Source organism: Bufo bufo, chromosome 7, assembly GCF_905171765.1.
Source record: "Bufo bufo chromosome 7, aBufBuf1.1, whole genome shotgun sequence".
NCBI lineage: Eukaryota > Metazoa > Chordata > Amphibia > Anura > Bufonidae > Bufo > Bufo bufo.
Genome location: NC_053395.1, coordinates 116,152,431 through 116,173,204, shown reverse-complemented (window position 1 = coordinate 116,173,204; position 20,774 = coordinate 116,152,431). Strand labels below are relative to the sequence as shown.

At 39.7% G+C, this 20,774-nt stretch overlaps 1 protein-coding gene across 1 annotated transcript in view; it reads right to left on the bottom strand.

The window, feature by feature from the left end:
* Positions 1–20,774, bottom strand: part of COL5A2 (collagen type V alpha 2 chain) — a 275,036-nt gene that overhangs the window by 14,401 nt on the left and 239,861 nt on the right. Inside the window, exons 40-51 of the mRNA XM_040439368.1 lie at positions 19,281–19,334; positions 19,149–19,202; positions 18,863–19,024; positions 18,615–18,722; positions 11,521–11,628; positions 11,090–11,143; positions 10,791–10,898; positions 10,608–10,661; positions 10,419–10,526; positions 1,966–2,019; positions 1,737–1,844; positions 1,008–1,296 (exon numbers count right to left, since the gene is read on the bottom strand). Of these exons, the coding sequence (XP_040295302.1) occupies positions 1,008–1,296; positions 1,737–1,844; positions 1,966–2,019; positions 10,419–10,526; positions 10,608–10,661; positions 10,791–10,898; positions 11,090–11,143; positions 11,521–11,628; positions 18,615–18,722; positions 18,863–19,024; positions 19,149–19,202; positions 19,281–19,334 (1,261 nt within the window). The remainder of the gene's footprint in view (positions 1–1,007; positions 1,297–1,736; positions 1,845–1,965; positions 2,020–10,418; positions 10,527–10,607; positions 10,662–10,790; positions 10,899–11,089; positions 11,144–11,520; positions 11,629–18,614; positions 18,723–18,862; positions 19,025–19,148; positions 19,203–19,280; positions 19,335–20,774) is intronic.

Genomic DNA, 20,774 nt, shown 5'->3' with positions numbered 1-20,774 from the left:
GACCCTCAGTTTACGCAGAGGATTTTGTTCAGTGATGAGGCAAACTTTTATGTGAATGGTTAGGTTAACAAACAAAACCACCGCTATTGTTCTGACACTAACCCACATTGGATAGATCCCTCCAAGACTGTTGGAACCAAAAAATTTATGGTATGGTGTGGTATATGGGGTACAAAGATAGTGGGGCCATTCTTCATCAATGGAAACCTCAAGGCCACTGGATATGCGAAATTGCTACATGATGATGTGTTTCCCTCTTTATGCACTGAGGCTGGCACGTTCCCTGAGTTTTTCCAGCAAGATGGTGCACTACCACATTATGGGTGTCAGGTCCGAGCATTCCTAGGTGAACAGTTTCCTGGAAAGTGGATTGGTCATTGTGGGCCAGTTGAATGGCCCCCAAGGTCTCCCGATCTGACCCCCTTAGACTTTTATCTTTGGGGTCATCTGAAGGCAATTGTCTATGCTGGGAAGATACGAGATGTGCAGCACCTGAAACTACGGATACTGGAAGCCTGTGCTAGCATTTCTCCTGCGGTGTTGCTATCAGTGTGTGAAGAGTGGGAGAAGAGGGTTGCATTGACAATCCAACACAATGGGCAGCACATTGAACACATTTTATAAGTGGTCAGAAACTTGTAAATAACTCATGAAAGAATAAAGTTACGTTAAAACCAAGCACACCATTGTTTTTCTTGTGAAATTCCCAATAAGTTTGATGTGTCACATGACCCTCTTCCTATTGAAAAAAACAAAAGTTGGATTCAAAATTGCCAACTTCAAAATGGCCACCATGGTCACCACCCATCTTGAAAAGTTTCCCCCCTCACATATACTAATGTGCCACAAACAGGAAGTTAATATCACCAACCATTCCCATTTTGTTAAGGTGTATCCATATAAATGGCCCACCCTGTACTTTTTCATCACCAGAACAAGTCTATACAGGTACAGTGTGCATTTTAAAAATGAACTAAACAGAAACTTAGCATTAATAAGATTCTTACCACTTTTCTTTGTTGGATGACAAAGTTTTAAATCATCACATGTACGTGCTGGATTCTTCTTGGAGCCATCAGGACTGCGCATTGTTTCAATTTGGCTACTGAGGGATTTCAGGGTTGCTTGAACCCCTGGATCATTCTTTTTAGCATCATCAACAGCTTCATCATCAGTAAATTCTGGAAGTGGATCTGGCACAGTATCATCGTAGCCCCCCATTAAATCATCTAGAGCAGCTGTGAGAAGTCCTGGAGGACCAGGAGGACCAGGTGGACCAGCATCACCAGGAGGTCCCTAAGCATAAAGCAATTTTTTGGCATGTATTAATTTATGCTTATGAACTCTTGCATAAGGAATTAAATGGTTTTTCAGGGAGCTGATTTTTTAACAGGTCAGAAAGGGTTAAGAATGAAAAAGAAGTATTACTTACCTCTGTCAACCCCCTACCATTGCTATTCCAACATTGCTTCAATCCTCCCTGCTCCATACTTCCTTCTGTAGCTTTATACACCAGAAGTGCCTGGCAAGCCGTGCTCAGTAATTAGCTGACTGTGTCTTTCTTTGTATTCCTGATGTGTAGAGCCAAGATAGGAAGTGGAGAACAGCGGGACTGGAGCAGCGCTGAAGCACCAGAGGTGAAGGTCTTGCAGATGGGGTTTTAACCATTTCTAATCAGTATTTTACTTTAATAAAACTGGAAAACCCCTATATATGATTAGCACTATAATTATTACCTCTGGGCCTACTTCTCCAGAAGTCCCTCGAACACCAGGAGGTCCAATTGGTCCATTAGCTCCTTGATTACCTTCCCTACCAGGAGGTCCAACTGGACCTGGAGGGCCCTACACATGTAAAATGATAAACTGTGTTGGAATTATTCAGAATTATACTTGTTGTACCAGCAAATGACTTTAAATAAAGAACAATATATAGTAAATGTGGGAAATATAAGACAAATCTTACTCTGGGACCAAAAGGTCCAGGAAGTCCAGTTGCTCCTTGTTCACCAATAGGACCCTGCAAAGGTGAAACAGGCACATAAGAAACAACAGATAAAACATCTGAAATGCTATGGTTGTGCTAATATGCATTTTAATTTATTTATTTTTGTTTAACAAATAATGCATACAAATTTAGATTTGTGTTCCAGCAGTCAAACTTTAATTTTTTTCTTCAAAATTTTTTATTTTTTTTGCGGGATTAGTTGTTGTTTTTTTAGGAACCATTTTGGGGTATATATAGTTTAGTAAATAACTTTTATTTTATTAAACAGCAATTTTAACATTATATTGTGGAATTTATTTATGGTGTTCCCTGTGTGGTAAAAATAACATAACTTTATTATGTGGGTCACTACAGTGATGATGATGCCATATTTCTACTGTATATATTTTTCCTTTCCTCCTACAGCCTGCTCCCTCTCCTCCTCCATACTGAGAGGGGGGCCCTTTAACTGCTCATATCTCAGCTTTGTTTGAAGGCTGGCATTCCAAGCTTTTAAACAATACCAGAATGTCATCATTATCTTCAGTACATGGGAAGATATTACTGTTAGAAATTGTGATACAATAAATACAGCTGAAAGCGAAAGTAAAAGCAGGTTTTACCCACACTATTCTAGCTTTCAAACAAGACCAGTTCCATGCTTCTACTGCTACCATTCAAGAGATATCCGCAGCTAAAGCACCCCCTTCCACTTATGCAGAACAGATAAGTACTTTTCCCACAGCCCGATCCAAGCCTTGTCATCTGAAAGTCCGAATGTAGGTAGTAGTGCAAACAGCAGTAGCAGCACTCGTCGTCTGGCCAGCAGTAGTATTAGTAGTGGTAGGTCACAGTTCTCCCTGACTGGAGCCACATTATTATTTTGGACAAAGAGGATGAGACTGTGGATAGGATAGCTCACTCCTTCTCTCATTCACAACAGGATTATGTTAGGGTCACCTGAATCTGACACTGTGCCTTGGAGCCTTGGAGCCAGGGGTCATAGCATTCTTCCTGCTCCTCCGTGCAACCCAAGAGAAGCCTTTCAGTTTCAGTTGCATCCTCTCTGTATTTACTGTTCCCTCTTGTCTCTAAAAGAGGCAACAAATCCCTACCACACACTATGGAAGATACTCAAGAGAGTCTCCCTGTTGATGATTCATATGAGAACAGTCAGTATTTGGACTGCCATGAGGAGGAGGAGATACAGACAGATGTGAGGGAAAATATAGAGTAGGGAATTGGCAGGGGGGCCAAGATTACATATCACAGTCTGATAAAAGCGGTGGGGAGGGTGAGGACTATGTGCGTTGGATAGGACCTGGGAGGATGAGGAATAGGAGCTACCATTGGAGGAGGAGGAGGAGAAGTCCCTTTTGCAGGAGGACAAGGCTGAGGCAGGATGAGCAATCATTTCAGTGGTGGGAGGGGCCCAAAAGAATAGGGTCCTCGGGCACACTGGCTAGAATGACAAGCTGTATGCTTGCTTGCTTATGTAATGGCAGGCGTATCTTTACCATAAAGCAATCTAATGAGTACTCGCTATCAAAGCAAATTGGGGGAATGTTTTCCTGTTGTGGAAAGGAAGGCCAAGTAGCTTTATTACCATGCCCTTCTGTTTATGCAGCTTGCTACATCTCTTGGTGAGCAGATGTGTCTGTCTGGGAGGCCCCTCTCTGCCCCCCGCCTAGTCATCCAACTCCCACCGTCTCTGCTACCACAAGCAGTAGAGGCTGCAGCAGCAGCAACCAGTTCAGTATCATCAACATGATAGAGCAGTTTTTCCATGTGTTACAGCAGGCTGACGCAAATCAGCCTACAGAAATGTACAGCCTGAACAACCAAGTATATTTCTACCTGTCCCATGGCATTTCTCTGATGCATACTGTTTTCCCTGATCCTGTGGACTTCTGCGCAGTTAGAATAGAACAGTGGTTGGAACTGGCATAGTTTGCTGTCTCTGTACTGTCTTTTCCAACCTCCAGTGTCATCTCAGAAAGAGTTTTTAGAGTGGCAGGTGGCGTCGCACCCAAATGGGCAATATTGTCCTCTGCAAGTGTACAAAACATCACTTTTGACAAAATTGAATGAGGCATCGACCGTGAGGATTTTCACACACCTTTGGCTGAGGCCGATGAATAGATCTCCTATTGCTGATTGTGCCCCATCTTACCACTGCTACTTTCACAGCTGTTACTACCTGTTGCTAATCCCCTATTGAACTGGATGGACAGATGTCTTTTTTTCAGCCTTAAAAACTATGTTACTATGTTACTGCCAGTTCCATTACTGCTACACAGTCACCACTACTACTATTACTCCAATACTGCTGCACACACATCTAATGCCTTGTCTGTTCTATGCTGCTGCTACTCCTGGAGCTACTATTGCTGCCAGCTATTACTCTTACACAACTTACCCTTTCCATATCCACATTGTACTGCTGCTACTCTCAAGTAATAATTTTTCCAGGCTTATTGAACTTCAGAACAAGGTACTCTTTCTTCTCATAATTAACACTAGTATGTGTATAAATACAGGCAGGCATTCTTCCTCCATTGACACATAGAGGGAGATTTATCAAACTGGTGTAAAGGAATACTGGCTTAGTTGCTCATAGCAACCAATCAGATTTAAACTTTCATTTTCCAAAGGAGCACTGAAAAATGAAAGGTTGAATCTGATTGGTTGCCATGGGCAACCAAGCAAGTTTTCCTTTACAACAGTTTGATAAATCTCCCCCATAATCTTTGTACACTTATGCAGAACAAGCCACTGTTTCTTATGAAATAAATTTGTGTGTGTATAAACAGGGGCAGCCCCCATTAAGCATAATTTTTGGACACTTGGTCTGAACAAGCCACAATTTTCTTCTGATAATACTGTGTGTGTCCCTTTCAGCACTGGCCAATTTTCCATTTTTGCATTTCCGATTTTCACTCCCAGCCTTCCCAGAGCAATAATTATTATATTTTTTTTTCAAATAGCCATATGGGGGGCTTGATTATTGATGGACATGTTAGACTGTCTAATGTCACCATTTAATGTTGCATATGATGTAATGGGAAGCTGGAAAAAAATTCCAAACAAGGTGGTATTGGAAAAAAAAACACAATTCTTAAATGATTATATGGGTTTCATTTTTACAACTTTCACTATGCAGTAAAACTGACCTGTTTACTTCATTATATGGGTCAGTACAATTACAGTGATAACACATTTGTATAGTTTTTCTTGCTTTTTAATGATGAAAAAAAGAAAAACTTTGGAAAAAAATATTATTTTCTTCTTTATAATATTCTGCCCTGAATAACTTCATGACTCATTTTTTTGCAGGGCAATCTGCGAGACTATTTTGGAGTGTGTATGACTTTATGATCACTTTTTATTCCATTTTTTTTGGAGGTGAAGTGAAAAATGAGTATTTTTTTTTTCCGTTATGGCGTTCACTATACGGGATAAACATGTTTTTGTATTTTAAAGGGCATCTGTCAGCAGATTGGTATCTGTTAAACTGGCTCATCTGTTACATGTGCGCTTGGCAGCTGAAGGCATCTGTGTTGGTCACATGTTCATATGTGCTCGCATTGCTGAAAAAAATGATGTTTTAATATATGCAAATAAGGCTCTAGGAGCAGTGTAAACGTGATCATGCCTGACTGGCCTTGTCAATCAAAGTGCAGAGGGTATGGCAGTTACAGAGAGAGCAGAGTCCCTCAGTGTAACGGCAACGCTCCCATTGCTCCTAGAGACTAATTTGCATATATTGTCATTTTTTTTCCAGCAATGCAGGCACATATAAACATGGGAACAACACAGAAGTCTTCAGCTGCCGAGCACACATTCAACAGGACAACCAGTTTCATAGGTACAAAGCTACTGACAGATATCCTTTAACAGTATAAAAGTTCTGGGACACGGCAATGTCTATGATTAGGGATGAGTGAACTCGTGTTTTACAAGTTCGAGTTTGGGATTCGGATTTTATTACAATTCCGATATGCATTCCGTTACCATGGGCCATAACGGAATTCTATGACGGAATGCAAAATGGAAGCCTTTAAGAGGTGTTCTGTTTTGCATTCTGTCATATTAGAAGTTTATGGGCTGCATAACGGACCCATCTGGTTTTCGTTATGCAGGAGAGGACTTCCCCAATCTCCACACGGTCAAGGCTTTTGTAGTGCTCTCGTTGAAAGTCACCTCAGATGACATGGTAACAATTACCATAGCATCTGAGTGGTTAAGTGTCTGTGGTCTAAATGTGTCAGCATTATCGCAAATTGAAAACATAAGCACTAGTGTTGAGCGCGAATATTCGAATAGCGAAATGTTATCTCGAATATCGCAACTTAGAGAATTTGAGAATATTTTGAATATAGTGCTATATATTCGTTGTAGCGAATATTTGTCATTTTTTCCCATCTGAACACATGATTCCTCCCTGCTTCTTGCTTGTGGGCCAATGAGTCATTGGCCCACAAGCAACTTAAGCAGGGAGGAATCATGACTTTAGATGGGAATATATAGCACTATATCGAATATATTAGTTTTTTTTAATATTCGTCTTTTTTTTTTTCAATCTGTACAGTTGTTTCATATTCTAACCCCCAGGCGTTCCCATGGTTACGGGGACGCTTGCCTGGGGGTTAGAATATACCATTGGATCTGAGTTTTCACGATCTCAGTAAGATCGTGAACACTCAGATCCGATGGTATATTCTAACCCTCAGGCGTTCCCATGGTGACGGGGACGCTTGTCGGGGAGGAGTATGCCAAAGTGGAAAAACTGTACAGATTGAAAAAAAAAAAGACGAATATTCTAAAAAACAAATATATTCGATATAGTGCTATATATTTGTTTTTTAGAATATTCGTAATATTCTAAAACAAGAATATATCGCAATATAGAGAATATTCAAAAAAACTAATGTAGAGCAATTTAGCTAATATAGTGCTATAATCTTCTTTGTCTAATAGTTGTAATTTTTTTTCTCATCTGAAGTTTAGATTGGAAAAAAATTACGACTATTAAAAAAAAGATTATAGCACTATTTTAGCTAAATTGCTCTATATTATTTTTTTTCAAATATTCGCTATATTGCTATATATTCTTGTTTTAGAATATTATGAATATTCTGAAAAACAAATACAGCACTATATTAGCTATATTGCTCTATATATTTGTTTTTTAGAATATTCAGCATTTTTTTCCATCTGAAGTCATGATTCCTCCCTGCTTAAGTTACTTAATATTTTAAAAAACGAATATATAGCACTATAGCATGATATTACGCGATAATTACCTTGCCGATTTTTCGAGTTAAAAAAATGTAGAATATGACGAATATTCGACGAATATTCTACAAAATATTCGTGAAATATCGCAAATTTGAATATGACCCCTGCCGCTCATCACTAATAAGCATTAGGTGTCTGCTGTGTAAAACAGGTTGTGGCGAGCAGGTGTATGACAGCAGTCCTAAAGGGATTAAACACTAGCTGCCCCCAATAAGGGACACTTTTTGGAAGGTGTTTCTATGAAAATGCTTAACACATGTGACGGCATAGCGTGTTTTCAAACGCTGTTTGTTAACACCATCAACCATGCGTTTACCCATAGCTATATATATATATGTCAGTGTCACTCTCAAACTATTTGCTATTGCTTTCATTGTGTTAAAGAGCTTATAAGTGCTAAGGGAGAGAAAGAGCAAACATTTGTAAAAAGAAATGAAAAAGATATAAAAAATCTAAGGAGATCTCAGAGTGTCATATACCAAAAGTGACTGCATTTTGTATACCCATCACAGAATTTCGCAAATTTGAATATGACCCCTGCCGCTCATCACTAATAAGCATTAGGTGTCTGCTGTGTAAAACAGGTTGTGGCGAACAGGTGTATGACAGCAGTCCTAAAGGGATTAAACATTAGCTGCCCCCAATAAGGGACACTTTTTGGAAGGTGTTTCTATGAAAATGCTTAGCACATGTGACAGCAGAGCGTGTTTTCAAACGCTGTTTGTTAACACCATCAACCATGCGTTTACCCATAGCTATATATATATATGTCAGTGTCACTCTCAAACTATTTGCTATTGCTTTCATTGTGTTAAAGAGCTTATAAGTGCTAAGGGAGAGAAAGAGCAAACATTTGTAAAAAGAGATGAAAAAGATATAAAAAATCTAAGGAGATCTCAGAGTGTCATATACCAAAAGTGACTGCATTTTTTATACCCATCACAGAATTTAATGAGTGTTTTTTTTTTCCCTCAAGCGTTCAATAGAATTTGGAAAAATGTGGCTGGGAAAATGAAAAATGATTTTTTTTTATTAAAATGTTACTTTAGCCCCAGATTTTTCATTTTCAGAAGTGGTAGCAGGAGAAAAAGGACCAGACAGTTTGTTACATATTTTCTCCTGAATATGGCAAGACCCCATTGTGTGGTTGTAAACTGCTGTATGGGCAATGGGCATTGGACATACCACAGGGCTCAGAAGGGAAGGAGCATCATATGGATTTTGGAGACCGTTTAATACGCCTAGAGTGGAAACCCCCCAAAAATTACCCCATTTTTTAAATTACACCCTTCATGAAATTTATTGAGGGGTGTAGTGAGTGCTTTGACCCCATAGGCATTTCATAGAATTTCACGTGAAAGCTCGTGTATGGTGACATATGACGTCATCACGCACCACGCGAGGTTTCGCACTGGATCTTCTAGCAAGCTGCCCGTGGCGGCCTCTCCACGTTCAAAGGGATAAGATAACTAAAATGTTATTGTTTTTTTAATGATCCACCCCTGAAAGTCCTAAATATTCATCTCAGATGCCATGATCAGTGATGAATGTGGCACCTGAGGGGTTCAATGAGGGGGGGAAGGCCACACTACTTAAATTGATAAGGGGGTTCTATTGGGTGCAGAAATGCCATAAATATGGTAATAAGCTGCTGTATTGGAACATGGTAAGGCTCGGAAGGGAAGGAATGCCATTTGACTTTTGGAGTACAGATTTTGCTGGAATGGTTTTCAGCTGCTACATTAGAATTTTAAAGCTCCTGAGGTACCTGTACAGTGGAAACACCCTATAGGTGTCCCTATTTTGGAAACTACACCCCTCAATATATTTATTAAGGTGTGAATTGAGCATTTTGACACCATGGGTGTTCTGCAGGAATTAATGAGCAGATTTGATTGGTTTACAGGCACCATGTTGCTTCTGAACAGCCTCTGGGGTCGTGGTACAGCCATTTTCTAAGAATCATATTTTTGGGAAAGATTTCTATTGAAGGAGCTGTATGAGTGCTTATTTTCCATTACTGGTTCTATTTTGGGGTACATGAGATGTTTTTATCACTTTTTATTTAGGATTTTGGGAAGCATGGTAAAGAAATGCACCAATTTTTGGGTTTTCTTAGTGTGCACACTGCATGAAAATTCTCATGTTATCTTTATTCTGCTGATCACTACAATTATAGAGATACCAATTTTATATAGTTTTTTTTAATACATTCTACCACTTTTACACAAAGCATTTTTTTTTATCATATTTTTGGGTCGCCATTTTCTGAAAGCCAAACTTTTTTTTTATTATTCTAACTATTGTCTTTTGTAAATTTTTTGCAGGATGAGGTGACATTGTCATTGGTACCATTTTGGGGTACATAATACTTTTTGATACCTTGATTTTATGATTTTTGGGAGGTAAGGTGACAAAATGGCTGTTCTGGCATAGTTTTTATTTATTTATTTTTAATTTTTTTTAACAACGTTATCTGTTGGGGTAAATCAGGTGATATTTTTATAGAGCCGGTCGTTACAGATGTGGCAAAACTAATATGTTTATTTTTTTTTGTTTTCAATTTTTTACATTAGTTAATAACCCATTAATGTAGAAAATAGAAAACAAAAAAAGATGAGGGTAAATAGTGCCAAAACTTGATTTCTTTTTATAAAAACACTTTTTTATTATTATTTTTTATTTTTGTCCCACTATAGAATTTCAACTTTTAGGGTATGATCCCTGTTTCAATGCAGTATAAGTACATGTTGTATTGTATTACACTGACAGTTGCCTTTGAGAACTAGCCTGGGGGCTGAGCTTCATAGGTTTCAGGACATGGCAGGCCCGGAGGGCTTTGTAAGGCTTCAAGGTGTCATGGCAACCATTGGCACTCTGCGATCATATTGCAGGGAGTTGATAGAGATAGAGAGGGAGCTCCCTCCCTCTGTATGCCTTTTAGATCTTGTGATCAGCATTGACCATGGCATCTAAGGGGTTAATCTGCTGGCATCAGCATCTTTTAGAAATGCCAGTGGATAACAGGCAGCCCGCTGCACTCACTTGATCAATGCACTGTACATTAAATAAAGTCTGAAAAAATATATATATTAGTGTACGTTAATCTGTAATTTTTAAATAACACTTACAGGAGGACCTGGAAGACCTTGCAAACCAGTGAAACCTCGATGACCCTTTTGTCCTCTTTCTCCACGTTCACCATTGTCTCCTTTATCACCTTGAGGTCCTTGTGGTCCCTTTTATGAAAAACAAAAATTAACCCTTGTTTTACATAGATTTGATGCTACCAATCAAGTTAAAGTTAAATAGCAATATACCAGAAAGCCTCGTTTTCCAGCTCTTCCTGGGGGACCCATTGGTCCACGAGAACCCTAGAAAATAATTGAAATTTAAAAAGCTTAGGCATAGGCAATATCAACAAACATACCATATCTATAATTGTGTAACTGTTCTATCATAAAAAAAAACAATAACATTAAAAGATGTATACAATAACTTACTGGTGCACCTCTTGGCCCTGCTTCCCCTGGTGAACCAACAGGTCCTGGTGTTCCTGGAGATCCTTGACCTCCCGCTAGACCCTCAGGCCCTGGATCACCACGATCTCCCTAAAATTGAAAATTAAAATCACAAAGCCAATATAAAAATATGCTCCAATATATTTTTTGTTACATATTTTAAGCTAAAACGAATGCCATCAAATGATACCAACCATCAAACTTTGAATCATACTGTGTATTATGTCCAAAATGGCAAATATAGCAAAACTAGATATACATGTAAAAATCAGAACACTTACACGCTTTCCTAGAGCTCCATCACGTCCAGGTGAACCATCATTTCCAGGTGGACCCTAAAAATTTTCATATTAGCATATTACTCACTCAATAGCTAAATTTCATTATATTTAATATTGTTATCTGGTATCCTTTGAACAATCAGAGTCAGTATTATAAACCTAAAGTAAATCCATTTGCTATGTACTCTCAGTACAGAGATTATTTCCACATAAACATATAATAAGAAAATGGTATTATTGAATGAACAACAATATAGCTTATTCATAGCTATCTATACTTGAGGGATATAGACAAGAATAAATAATCTGTAAACAGGACTGTAAATTGATATTTTTTACTTTTCAGAGGGATACATTTTCAATGCAATGTGTAGAAGCACGCATAGCAACTAGCAACACGAGTCTACTAGAAAAGGAAGGCCTGCATTTACCTCTGCACCTGGTTCACCAACAGGACCATTAGCACCAGGAAGACCAATAGGACCAGATGGACCTTTTTCTCCTGAGGATCCAGTAGGACCTAGTTTTCCTGGAGACCCCTGCAAAGGTAAACATTAGAGATGAGCAAAGTTTAGAAAAATTCGATTTGGCTGCTTAGCCGAAGTTTGACAAGAAATTAGATTTGTTACGAATTCATTTGTCACAAAACGCTATGTTAAAACACTTTTAAGCCTATCAATATATGGGACAGTTTTTAACGACCTCTTAGACAGAATTGCATCAGTCTAATAGCTGTTAAAACTGTCACACGCTAGTGCAATACGGCCTTTTGGTTTTACAAAAAAAATAAAATTACTCAACTCATCCACTCGCTTGTGCAGAAGCAGTCTGCTCCTCTCTTTAGTGGAAAAGACCTGCACTATTAGCATGCAGTGTCGTCATCATGCTCAGCGCAGGTCCTTTGGCAGGTCTTTTCAACTCAAGAGTGGAGCGGACTGCCTCTCGAGAGAATGTGAGTACGTTTTTTTCATTATCGCTAAACGCAATAAATTTGGCTTTGTGGTGAATCAAATTTTTTCCTAAACTTTGGATTAAATTCCACTTCGGATGCTTTGATTCGCTCAACACTAGTAAACATAAAATAATAAGAACTTGTTTAGTGCATGCAAAATATTAAATAACACTAAATATAGTCAACATTTATTCATTTATTTCCTAACAAATTAAACCCTTCCAGTTATTAAAAATGGCACCCGCTCACAAGTGAATCTGGCGCTATAGCTGCTGGGTTTCTGTTGTTTCATAAAGTAGATACCCGGGACTAATGTCTGCAATCTGCACTAATGCCGAATGCAGACATTTTACCTCTCAGATGCAGTATCTGAGAGTGCAAAACCCTTAACCTGTTTAGGACATAGGGCGTATCGGTACGCCCTGATGTCCTGATACTTAAGGACACAGGACATACCGGTATGTCCTATGTATTTCCGCTCGGTGGGCGGTGATCGGAACCCGGTGCCTGCTCAAATCATTGAGCATGCACCTGGGGACAATGCACCGGGGGGTCCTGTGACCCCCCCCGTGTAGGCGATCGCAGCAAACCGCAGGTCAATTCAGACCTGCGGTTTGCTTTGTTTCCGGGTTATTCGGATCTCTGGGGACCCGATAACCTGGAACAGGATGGTGATCGGTGGTGTGATAATACACCACCAATCACCATCCTGCGATCCTGAGAGGTGATGTGACATCACCTCTCAGGATCGTCTCCTATTGGTCGGCTCGGCGGGCGGGAGGTTCAAATCATCGCAGCGCTCCTCTCTTCCTCCTTTTGTGTCCTGGAGCCCGAGGAGAGAGGAGCGCTGCACGTGTCTCAGAGCCAGAACCCCCCCATCTGTGAAGAGTTCAGGATCCAGCCAGCACCCGATCTGTGCCCCAGCACCCCCAGGTATTTAGGGAAAGGCTAGGGACAAGTTAGATTAGGCAGGGATATTTAGGGAAAGTTAGTTAAAAAAAAAAAAAAAAAAAACAGTTACTGATTGCATCACCCTAAATCGGGTGTCTGGGATACACAGTACAGCTGTGTGACCCTACACCCCCAGGGGTGCTGCAGCTTGCTCCCCTGCCTCCCTCCCCCCACAACTTTTTTGGGGTGCAGGCAGTTTTTTTTATTTTTCTGTGCGTACCTATCCCCAGGGGTGAGACCCGTGCCCTTGTATTGTCCACAATTCATGGTAACGGCATCACCCCTGTCCCTGTGTGAGGTACCGCGGCAACGGTCCTCAAGCCCGATTGTATCGTCGACTACAATCGGTATATGGGAGAAGTTTATTTCTCTTATCAAGTCCTCAAGTCATATAACGCCATGCGCAAAACCCGAGCATGGTACAATCTACTTGGTACAGGTTGCCTTGTACAACTCTTTTGTGCTGTCCCGGAGTGCTGGCAACACCGGGACATTCCTTCAGTTCTATGAGACAGTCCTCAAGGCCCTGATCTTTTCTGACCGGGAAAGAGCAGGCCGGAGTACCTCGGGAACTGGAGGCATCCGGATAGTCCCTGGCCAACACTTTCCAGGTGTGGTCCCCCATACTGGAAAGAAGGGACGTACCGAAAAAAAGTGCAGAGTGTGTCACAGGAGGGGGATACAGAAGGACACCACTACTCAGTGTGACACGTGCCCCGATCATCCGGGCCCTCTGCATTACTGGTTGCTTCAGGTAGTACCACACTTCCATAGAGTACTAAATTTATATCCCAATTTAACCACTGACAATCGGATAAAAAAACGATGGTTCTTAGACTTGAGACACTAAAACAAAAAAAAAATTGTTAAAAAATATTATTTAGTAAAACATTAGATATCGCCGCGTCCGTAATAATCTGCTCTATAAAAATACCCCCCCTAACCCCTCAGATGAACACGGTAAAAAAAAAAAAAAAAAAAAGCAAGCGATCAAAAAGTCATATGCCCCCCAAAATAGTGCCAATAAAACCGTCCTCTCATCCCGCAAAAAAATAGCCCCTACCTAAGATAATCGACTAAAAACGAAAAAAAAAATGACTTAGACTATGGAGATACTAAAATGTTTTTTTTGTTTATAAAAAGATAATATAGTGTAAAACATAAATAAATAAAAAGTAGACATATTAGGTATCGCCACATCCGTTATAATTTGCTCTATAAAATTACCCCCCCTAACCCCTCAGATGAACACTGTCAAAAAAATTGTGGCAAATTTTCCATTTTCCGTTTTTTTCCAATATCAAAGCAAGGGTTAACAGCCAAACAAAACTTAATATTTATTACCCTCATACTGCAGTTTACAGAAACACCCCATATGTGGTTGTAAACTGCTGTATGACCAAATGGCAGGGCATACAGGCAGATTTTGATGGCCTTTTTTTTTTGGCACCATGCCCCATTTAAAGCCCCCCTGATGCACCCCTACAGTAAAAACTCCATAAAAGCTACCCCATGTAAGAAACTACACACCTTAAGGTATTCAAAACTGATTTTACAAACGTCGTTAACCCTTTAGGTGTTCCACAAGAGTTATTGGCAAATGGAGATGAAATTTTAGAATTTCTATTTCTGGTAACCTTGCTTCACAAAAATGTACTATAGATAAACCAAAAATCATATGTACCCTAAAAATAGTCCCAAAAAAAAAACTGCCACCTTATCCGGTAGTATCTCAGAATGGCCTGGATAAGTAAAAGCGTTTTAAAGTTATCATATCATAAAGTGACACTGGTCAGATTTGCAAAAAATGGCCTGGTCCTTAAGGTGAAATATGTCTGTGTCCTAAATGGGTTAAGAAATGTGCTTCTGGGCATGGAACAGCTCGCCCATGCAGTGAATGGGGGAGCCATTCATTGTCTGTGAAAGACTGGAGCCTACTGAGGCTCTGATTGCTTTTACAGGTATATTTCAATGTAGACCTGCAGGTGGAAGTGCTACATTGCAATATAATCAATCTTTTATTTGTCAATCGATTATAAATAGAAGTGGCAATCTAACAATTGCATAATGTTAGGCCCTTTGGGGCCCAAAAGAAAGTAAAAAAAAGCTTTAAATAAAAAATAAATAAAAAAAATTCAAATCACTTCCCTATTTCCCAGAATAAAAAAACCCCAATCAAATAAATAGACATCATAGGCATTGCGTCCAAGAACTTGAACTTGCGTCAATTGCGTCTCTGAAAGAATCTCCCAATGGGTTTATTCCATACTCCAACCGCTTATACCACTTATATCTGGTTTTCTTAAAGACACAGCGTCCGTTTTACAAATAGTTGAGAAAATTGAATGGTCCTCAAATTATACATGGATCACAGCGGATGTTGTGTCTTTATACACAAATATTCCGCATGAACTGGCCATACAATCTCTAGCCTGGTTCTTAAAGACATATGGGAATATTACTTCAGGCTTGCAGAAATATGTACTTTTGGTGGTGGACTTCCTCCTCAGGCGCAACTTTTTCATGTTCAACAACAAGTTTTATCTTCAGATATCGGGGGTGTCGATGGGGGCTAAGTTCTCTCCCTCCATAGCCAATATATTTATGGCATGGAGGGAAAGGAGCTTTCTCCTCATCGACATCCACCCCTTCTGGCATCACATCAGGTGGTATGGTCGTTACATTGATGACCTGATCCTAATCTGGACGGGTGATGTGGCGGCCATACCATCCTTCTGTAATTATATTAACTCCTGTGTGGACACTATTTCTTTTAGTGCCCACCATGATATACGGGAGGTTTCTTTTTTGGATTTGCGCCTGAGGGGGGATCCCTCCACCAATCAAGTCCTCACATGCACTTATAGAAAACCCATGGCAGGGAATACCACACTACATGCTACATCTTGTCACCCTAAACATGTCATAGCCAATATACCAAGGGGTGAGATAATATGTGCAAGAAGAAACTGCACGGATGAAATAAGCTTCTTGACTGAGGCTGAAAATATCTCTCACAGATTATATAAAAGAGCTTATGGCACAAAACAAGTTGAGGATGTAATACAACAGGTTTCAATTATTGAAAGAGGATCCCTGGTTTATCCAAGACAGGAAAATGTGCTGAAGGGGGGTGAACCCCGCAGTACAGTTACTAACAGAAACAAAAATTACAACAAAAACTCTAAAAGTAATAGTAACAGGAAGAACAATCTGTTTGTTACACAATACAGTACAGAGTTTAAACAAATATGTTGCATTATAAAAAAACTTTTTCCTGTCCTGGCATATGACAAGGAATGGACTGATATAGTTGCAGATGGGGTCCAATGTGCAGCTAGAAGAGCGCCCAGAATCGCAAACTATGTCAGCCCTAGTCTATACCAGGAAAAGAAAAAATCACAACCAGTCTGGCTTAAGACCAAAGGGAGCTATAGGTGTGGACATCTGTTGCACGCATATGTCGATCTCCAAGACTTGTAGGCAGGAACTGTATAGTAGAGGGCCATATCTAGGGACAGGCCCAAAATCACAAGAGATCACCTTGCCTATATCTCTATATCCTCAAACCACAATTGAGGAGTAGGAGTATTGCCACTGAGCATATACAATACATACCCCTGATGTGTCATCTTTCTATTTTCTTTCTTTTCAATTCTATGTTTTGTTTGTCTGTGGGAGTTTGTTATTTTATATACAACTAATATTAAAGGCTACGTTTTATAGCAGGAGGTACCCTGTGACCTAACAATTATACATACATACTACCTGTGATTATTACTCCCTCTGACGGGATATTGTCTTAGCTGTGATTTGTGTTTCTTGCATAGTTTCTTTTACTATGTATTGTATGTTGTTTTTTTTTTTTTTTTCATGAGAAGAGTTGTTCAGAGGCGTGGCACTCTTTTGAGTGCATTTGCAGTCATGTGAACACAATTAGTGAAAACAGGTGCAGTTTCCCTTTTAAAAGGTGCCACTTTTAATGTCTTACCGTGTCATGAGGAAGGGCTGGAATTGTTTCTGGTAGCCCGAAACGCGTAGACAAGACTTTTTGTAACCATATTTGGATGAGATTTTACCGTAAGCAAAATAAAGATTCCTTTTATCGAAGTGGAGCTGGATTTCTTGAATCTTTTTCGCATCTATGCTACCCGGGCCTGACTCGGGCTTTCCGTGCTCACAGGTGAAGGAGGGGGCAGGTGAGAGCTGCTGAACTTTCCTTTTTACCAAGATCATCCATACTATTACATTTTAACAGTATTTATCCAATATGGTACTAAAACATAGGAAAAACTATTTATATGGTATCATTGTAATCGTACTGACCCAGAGAATGAAGGCAATAGGTTAGTTTTACTTCATAGGGAACACGGTAAAACTAAAACCAAAAAAACTGTGGCAGAATTGTGTTTTTTTTTTCCAAATTCCATACTACAGCTTCCCACTACACTGTATGTATTATTAAATGGTGCCATTAGAAAATACAACTTTCCTGAAAAATGCAAGCCCTTATACAGCTATGTAAATGAATGCATAAAAAAAATTGGGCTTTAGGAAGGCAGGGAGCAAAAATAAAAACGCAAAAAACAGAAAATTGCCCAGTCCTGAAGGGGTTAATTATGTTTTGGCAAAAGTATCAAGCATTTTATTTTGATTCTGTATATAATTCTCTACTAAATTCTTGATAACCATAATCTAATATTTGTCTTGCTGGAACCCTGCTTCACTTTAATATACAGTGTAATCACATATCAATCTCCTCCTTAGGGCTCATGCACACGGCTGTTGCTCCGCCGTAGCCGTATTGCGCCCCCATACGGCGGGTGCGCAATACACGGGGCACCGGCTGTGTGCACTCTGCATCAGGGATGCGGACCCATTCACTGGAATGGGTCCGCAAACCCAGAGATGCGGTGCGGAAGCACGGATCGGAACCCCACGGAAGTACAATGTAGTGCTTCAGTGGTGTTTCTGGCCATGCCTCCGCACCGCAAAAAAGTTGTGCATGCACTACTTCTTTGCGGTGCGGACCATCGAATGCGGATCGCGGACCCCATTCAAGTGAATGGGTCCGCGATCCGCATGCGGCTGCCCCACGGTCAGTGCCTGTGCATTGCAGACTGCAATTTGTGGTCTGCAGCACGGGCCCGGCCAGCACACGGTCATGTGCATGAGCTCTTAGACTGGGCACAATTACAACAGTTACACCTCTTTTCGGCAAACATCACATTTGACTTTTGACTTCTAATCTGTTGGAGAAGTTTCATAACGCCTCTATTGTATTAAACCGCATTAGTCATTTCAATATATCTAAAAAGAATGAGCAAGCAATTAAACTGTGGTGATCTGCCAGAGGTCAATAGCTTGAGAAACAAATGCTGGGTAAAACCCAAATATTTCTGACTGTAAATCCTCCTGAACTAATTATCCATAATGCATTAAAATGGAACATATCCATAAAATGTAAAAGCTGCTGTATTGTTTATTGTATACAACTGCACTAGAATACAGACTTCCTTCTCCTTGCAGACCTTATATACAACTAGGGATTTTATGTGCTAAAAACTCCCACAGAGTCAAACAGTAATATAAATCATGTAAAGCTTTTGTCAGGATACTCACAGCTGGCCCTGGAAGTCCAGGCATGCCTCTTTCTCCTCTTTGACCGGGCATTCCAACTATACCCCTTTGACCAGTTGTTCCAGATGGACCTGGTGGGCCATCAGGACCCTGAACAAAATAGTTAAATATTGTTAACTATTCATAATTCTTCAGTGCAACAACATAAAAATAAATATATTTACACATATTTTTTTTAAAAATATGCTTATTTCTACTATATATTTTTTACTTTTAACTTTCTAACTTACTGGCTGTCCATCATCTCCAGGATCTCCTTTATCACCAGGACTACCAGATGGGCCAGAAGGACCTCTGTCTCCAATTCTTCCATGAGCACCGGGTTCACCACGTAGACCTGGTGGACCTTCCTTTCCTGGATCACCAATAGGACCAGGAGGACCAACGGCTCCCTAAAAATATATAGATTTATATCTTAAGTACAGTAAAACTGTTAATAATGCCAAAATAGATACCCATGATATGATTGATCAATATAAATAAAACAAATTTTGAATATCTTCAGGGTTTACTCACAGAGGAACCAGGAGGGCCAACTCTTCCAGCAGATCCAGGGAATCCTGTTGCTCCCTAAAAAGTAATAAAGAATTATAGATGTACTATATATATATATATATATATATATATATATATAATTATATTACTTACAGGGGGCCCTTGGGTTCCTCTACCACCCTTCAGTCCAGGCACACCATGAGGTCCCTAAAACAAGTTAAACAAGTTAAAACAAACTGATTCTAGTATTTAGCAGTGATTTTAATTATATTACTTAGATTATCGGTATTCTTTAAGGAATATGTGCAACTGGATACTTGTATACAAAATAATGTACCATACACAATACTGTATAGGCTACCCTAGGAAGTACTGAACATGCTCAAAATGCCATCTAGTGAAAGCCAACCTACAACGTTTTATATGGGACAATCCTTTCAGCCAACCAATATAGTCTGCAAAGCACTGACAGATACAGATATGTTTAATCTCAACTTTTCTTAAATTTTGTTAAAAGGGTTTTTCAGGACTTACTTATTGATGACTTGTTCTTAAGATAGGTTATCAATATCAGAAGCTCTGGCATTGAAACCAGACATTAGAACTATACTGCTCCTTTTACCATGTAGTGGCTAGTCCTAGTTACTGCAACTCTTCTTTCATTCACTACACAGTGAATAAAACTCTATAGTTCTAGCAACTGGTTTGGGTTCTGAAAACAGCTGATTGGTGGGGGCACTGGGAATTGGACCTCTGCTAATTTGATATTGATAATCTATTGTAAGGATTGCAATTTCAATCCTTTGTGCGTTGCGGGGTTAATCACACACGTACATCATTTGTGTTAGGAGGTTGTATAGAACAGAGTCACGAGCTGAGCTTTCTGCATACACAGCAGGTGCCAACTGTATAATAAAGCAGAGACCCACCAGCAGTGAACGGGATTTGAGATGACTCCAATGCTGGCAATTGTGACTGCGGCATCTTAGGGACTAGGTAGAGGGATGGGGCTTCCATTATTGTGTCATCATACAGTGAACTCAGTTGCTTTGGTAGCCTGGGGCCTTGTGAAGGCTTCCAGGTTTGCCAAAGTAAGATATCTGTCAGTACTCCATAGACTGCAATATTACACTATTGCAGTTGAATCTGGTAATTTCTAATGATGCAGCGCTTGTTGGAAATGTTACTGTTCGAGAAACACTAGGTAATAGTGACCACAATATAATTATATTCTCTCTAAACTATAAGAAGAAAATGCTGTCAGGCACAGCAAAAACACAGAATTTTAAAAAGGCTAATTTCCCTGGGTTGAGGGCAGCATTTCAGGGCATAGACTGGGAGCAGCTACTGTCACATCATAATACTGAGGATAATTATGGGAGAGCTTTAAATCTACATTGAGTAATTGCACAAAATGTTTTATTAATTTAGGCAACAAGTATAAACGGCTAAAATTAAATCCCCCCATGGCTTATAGCTACCGTAAAAAGAGCAATAAATGACAAAAATGCATTTAAAAAATACAAATCTGAGGGGTCAGCTGTAGCCTTTGAAGTTTACAAAGGGCTTAATAAAATCTGTAAAAAGGAGATAAAATTTGCAAAAATACAAAACGAACAGCAGGTAGCAAAAGAGAGCAAAACAAAT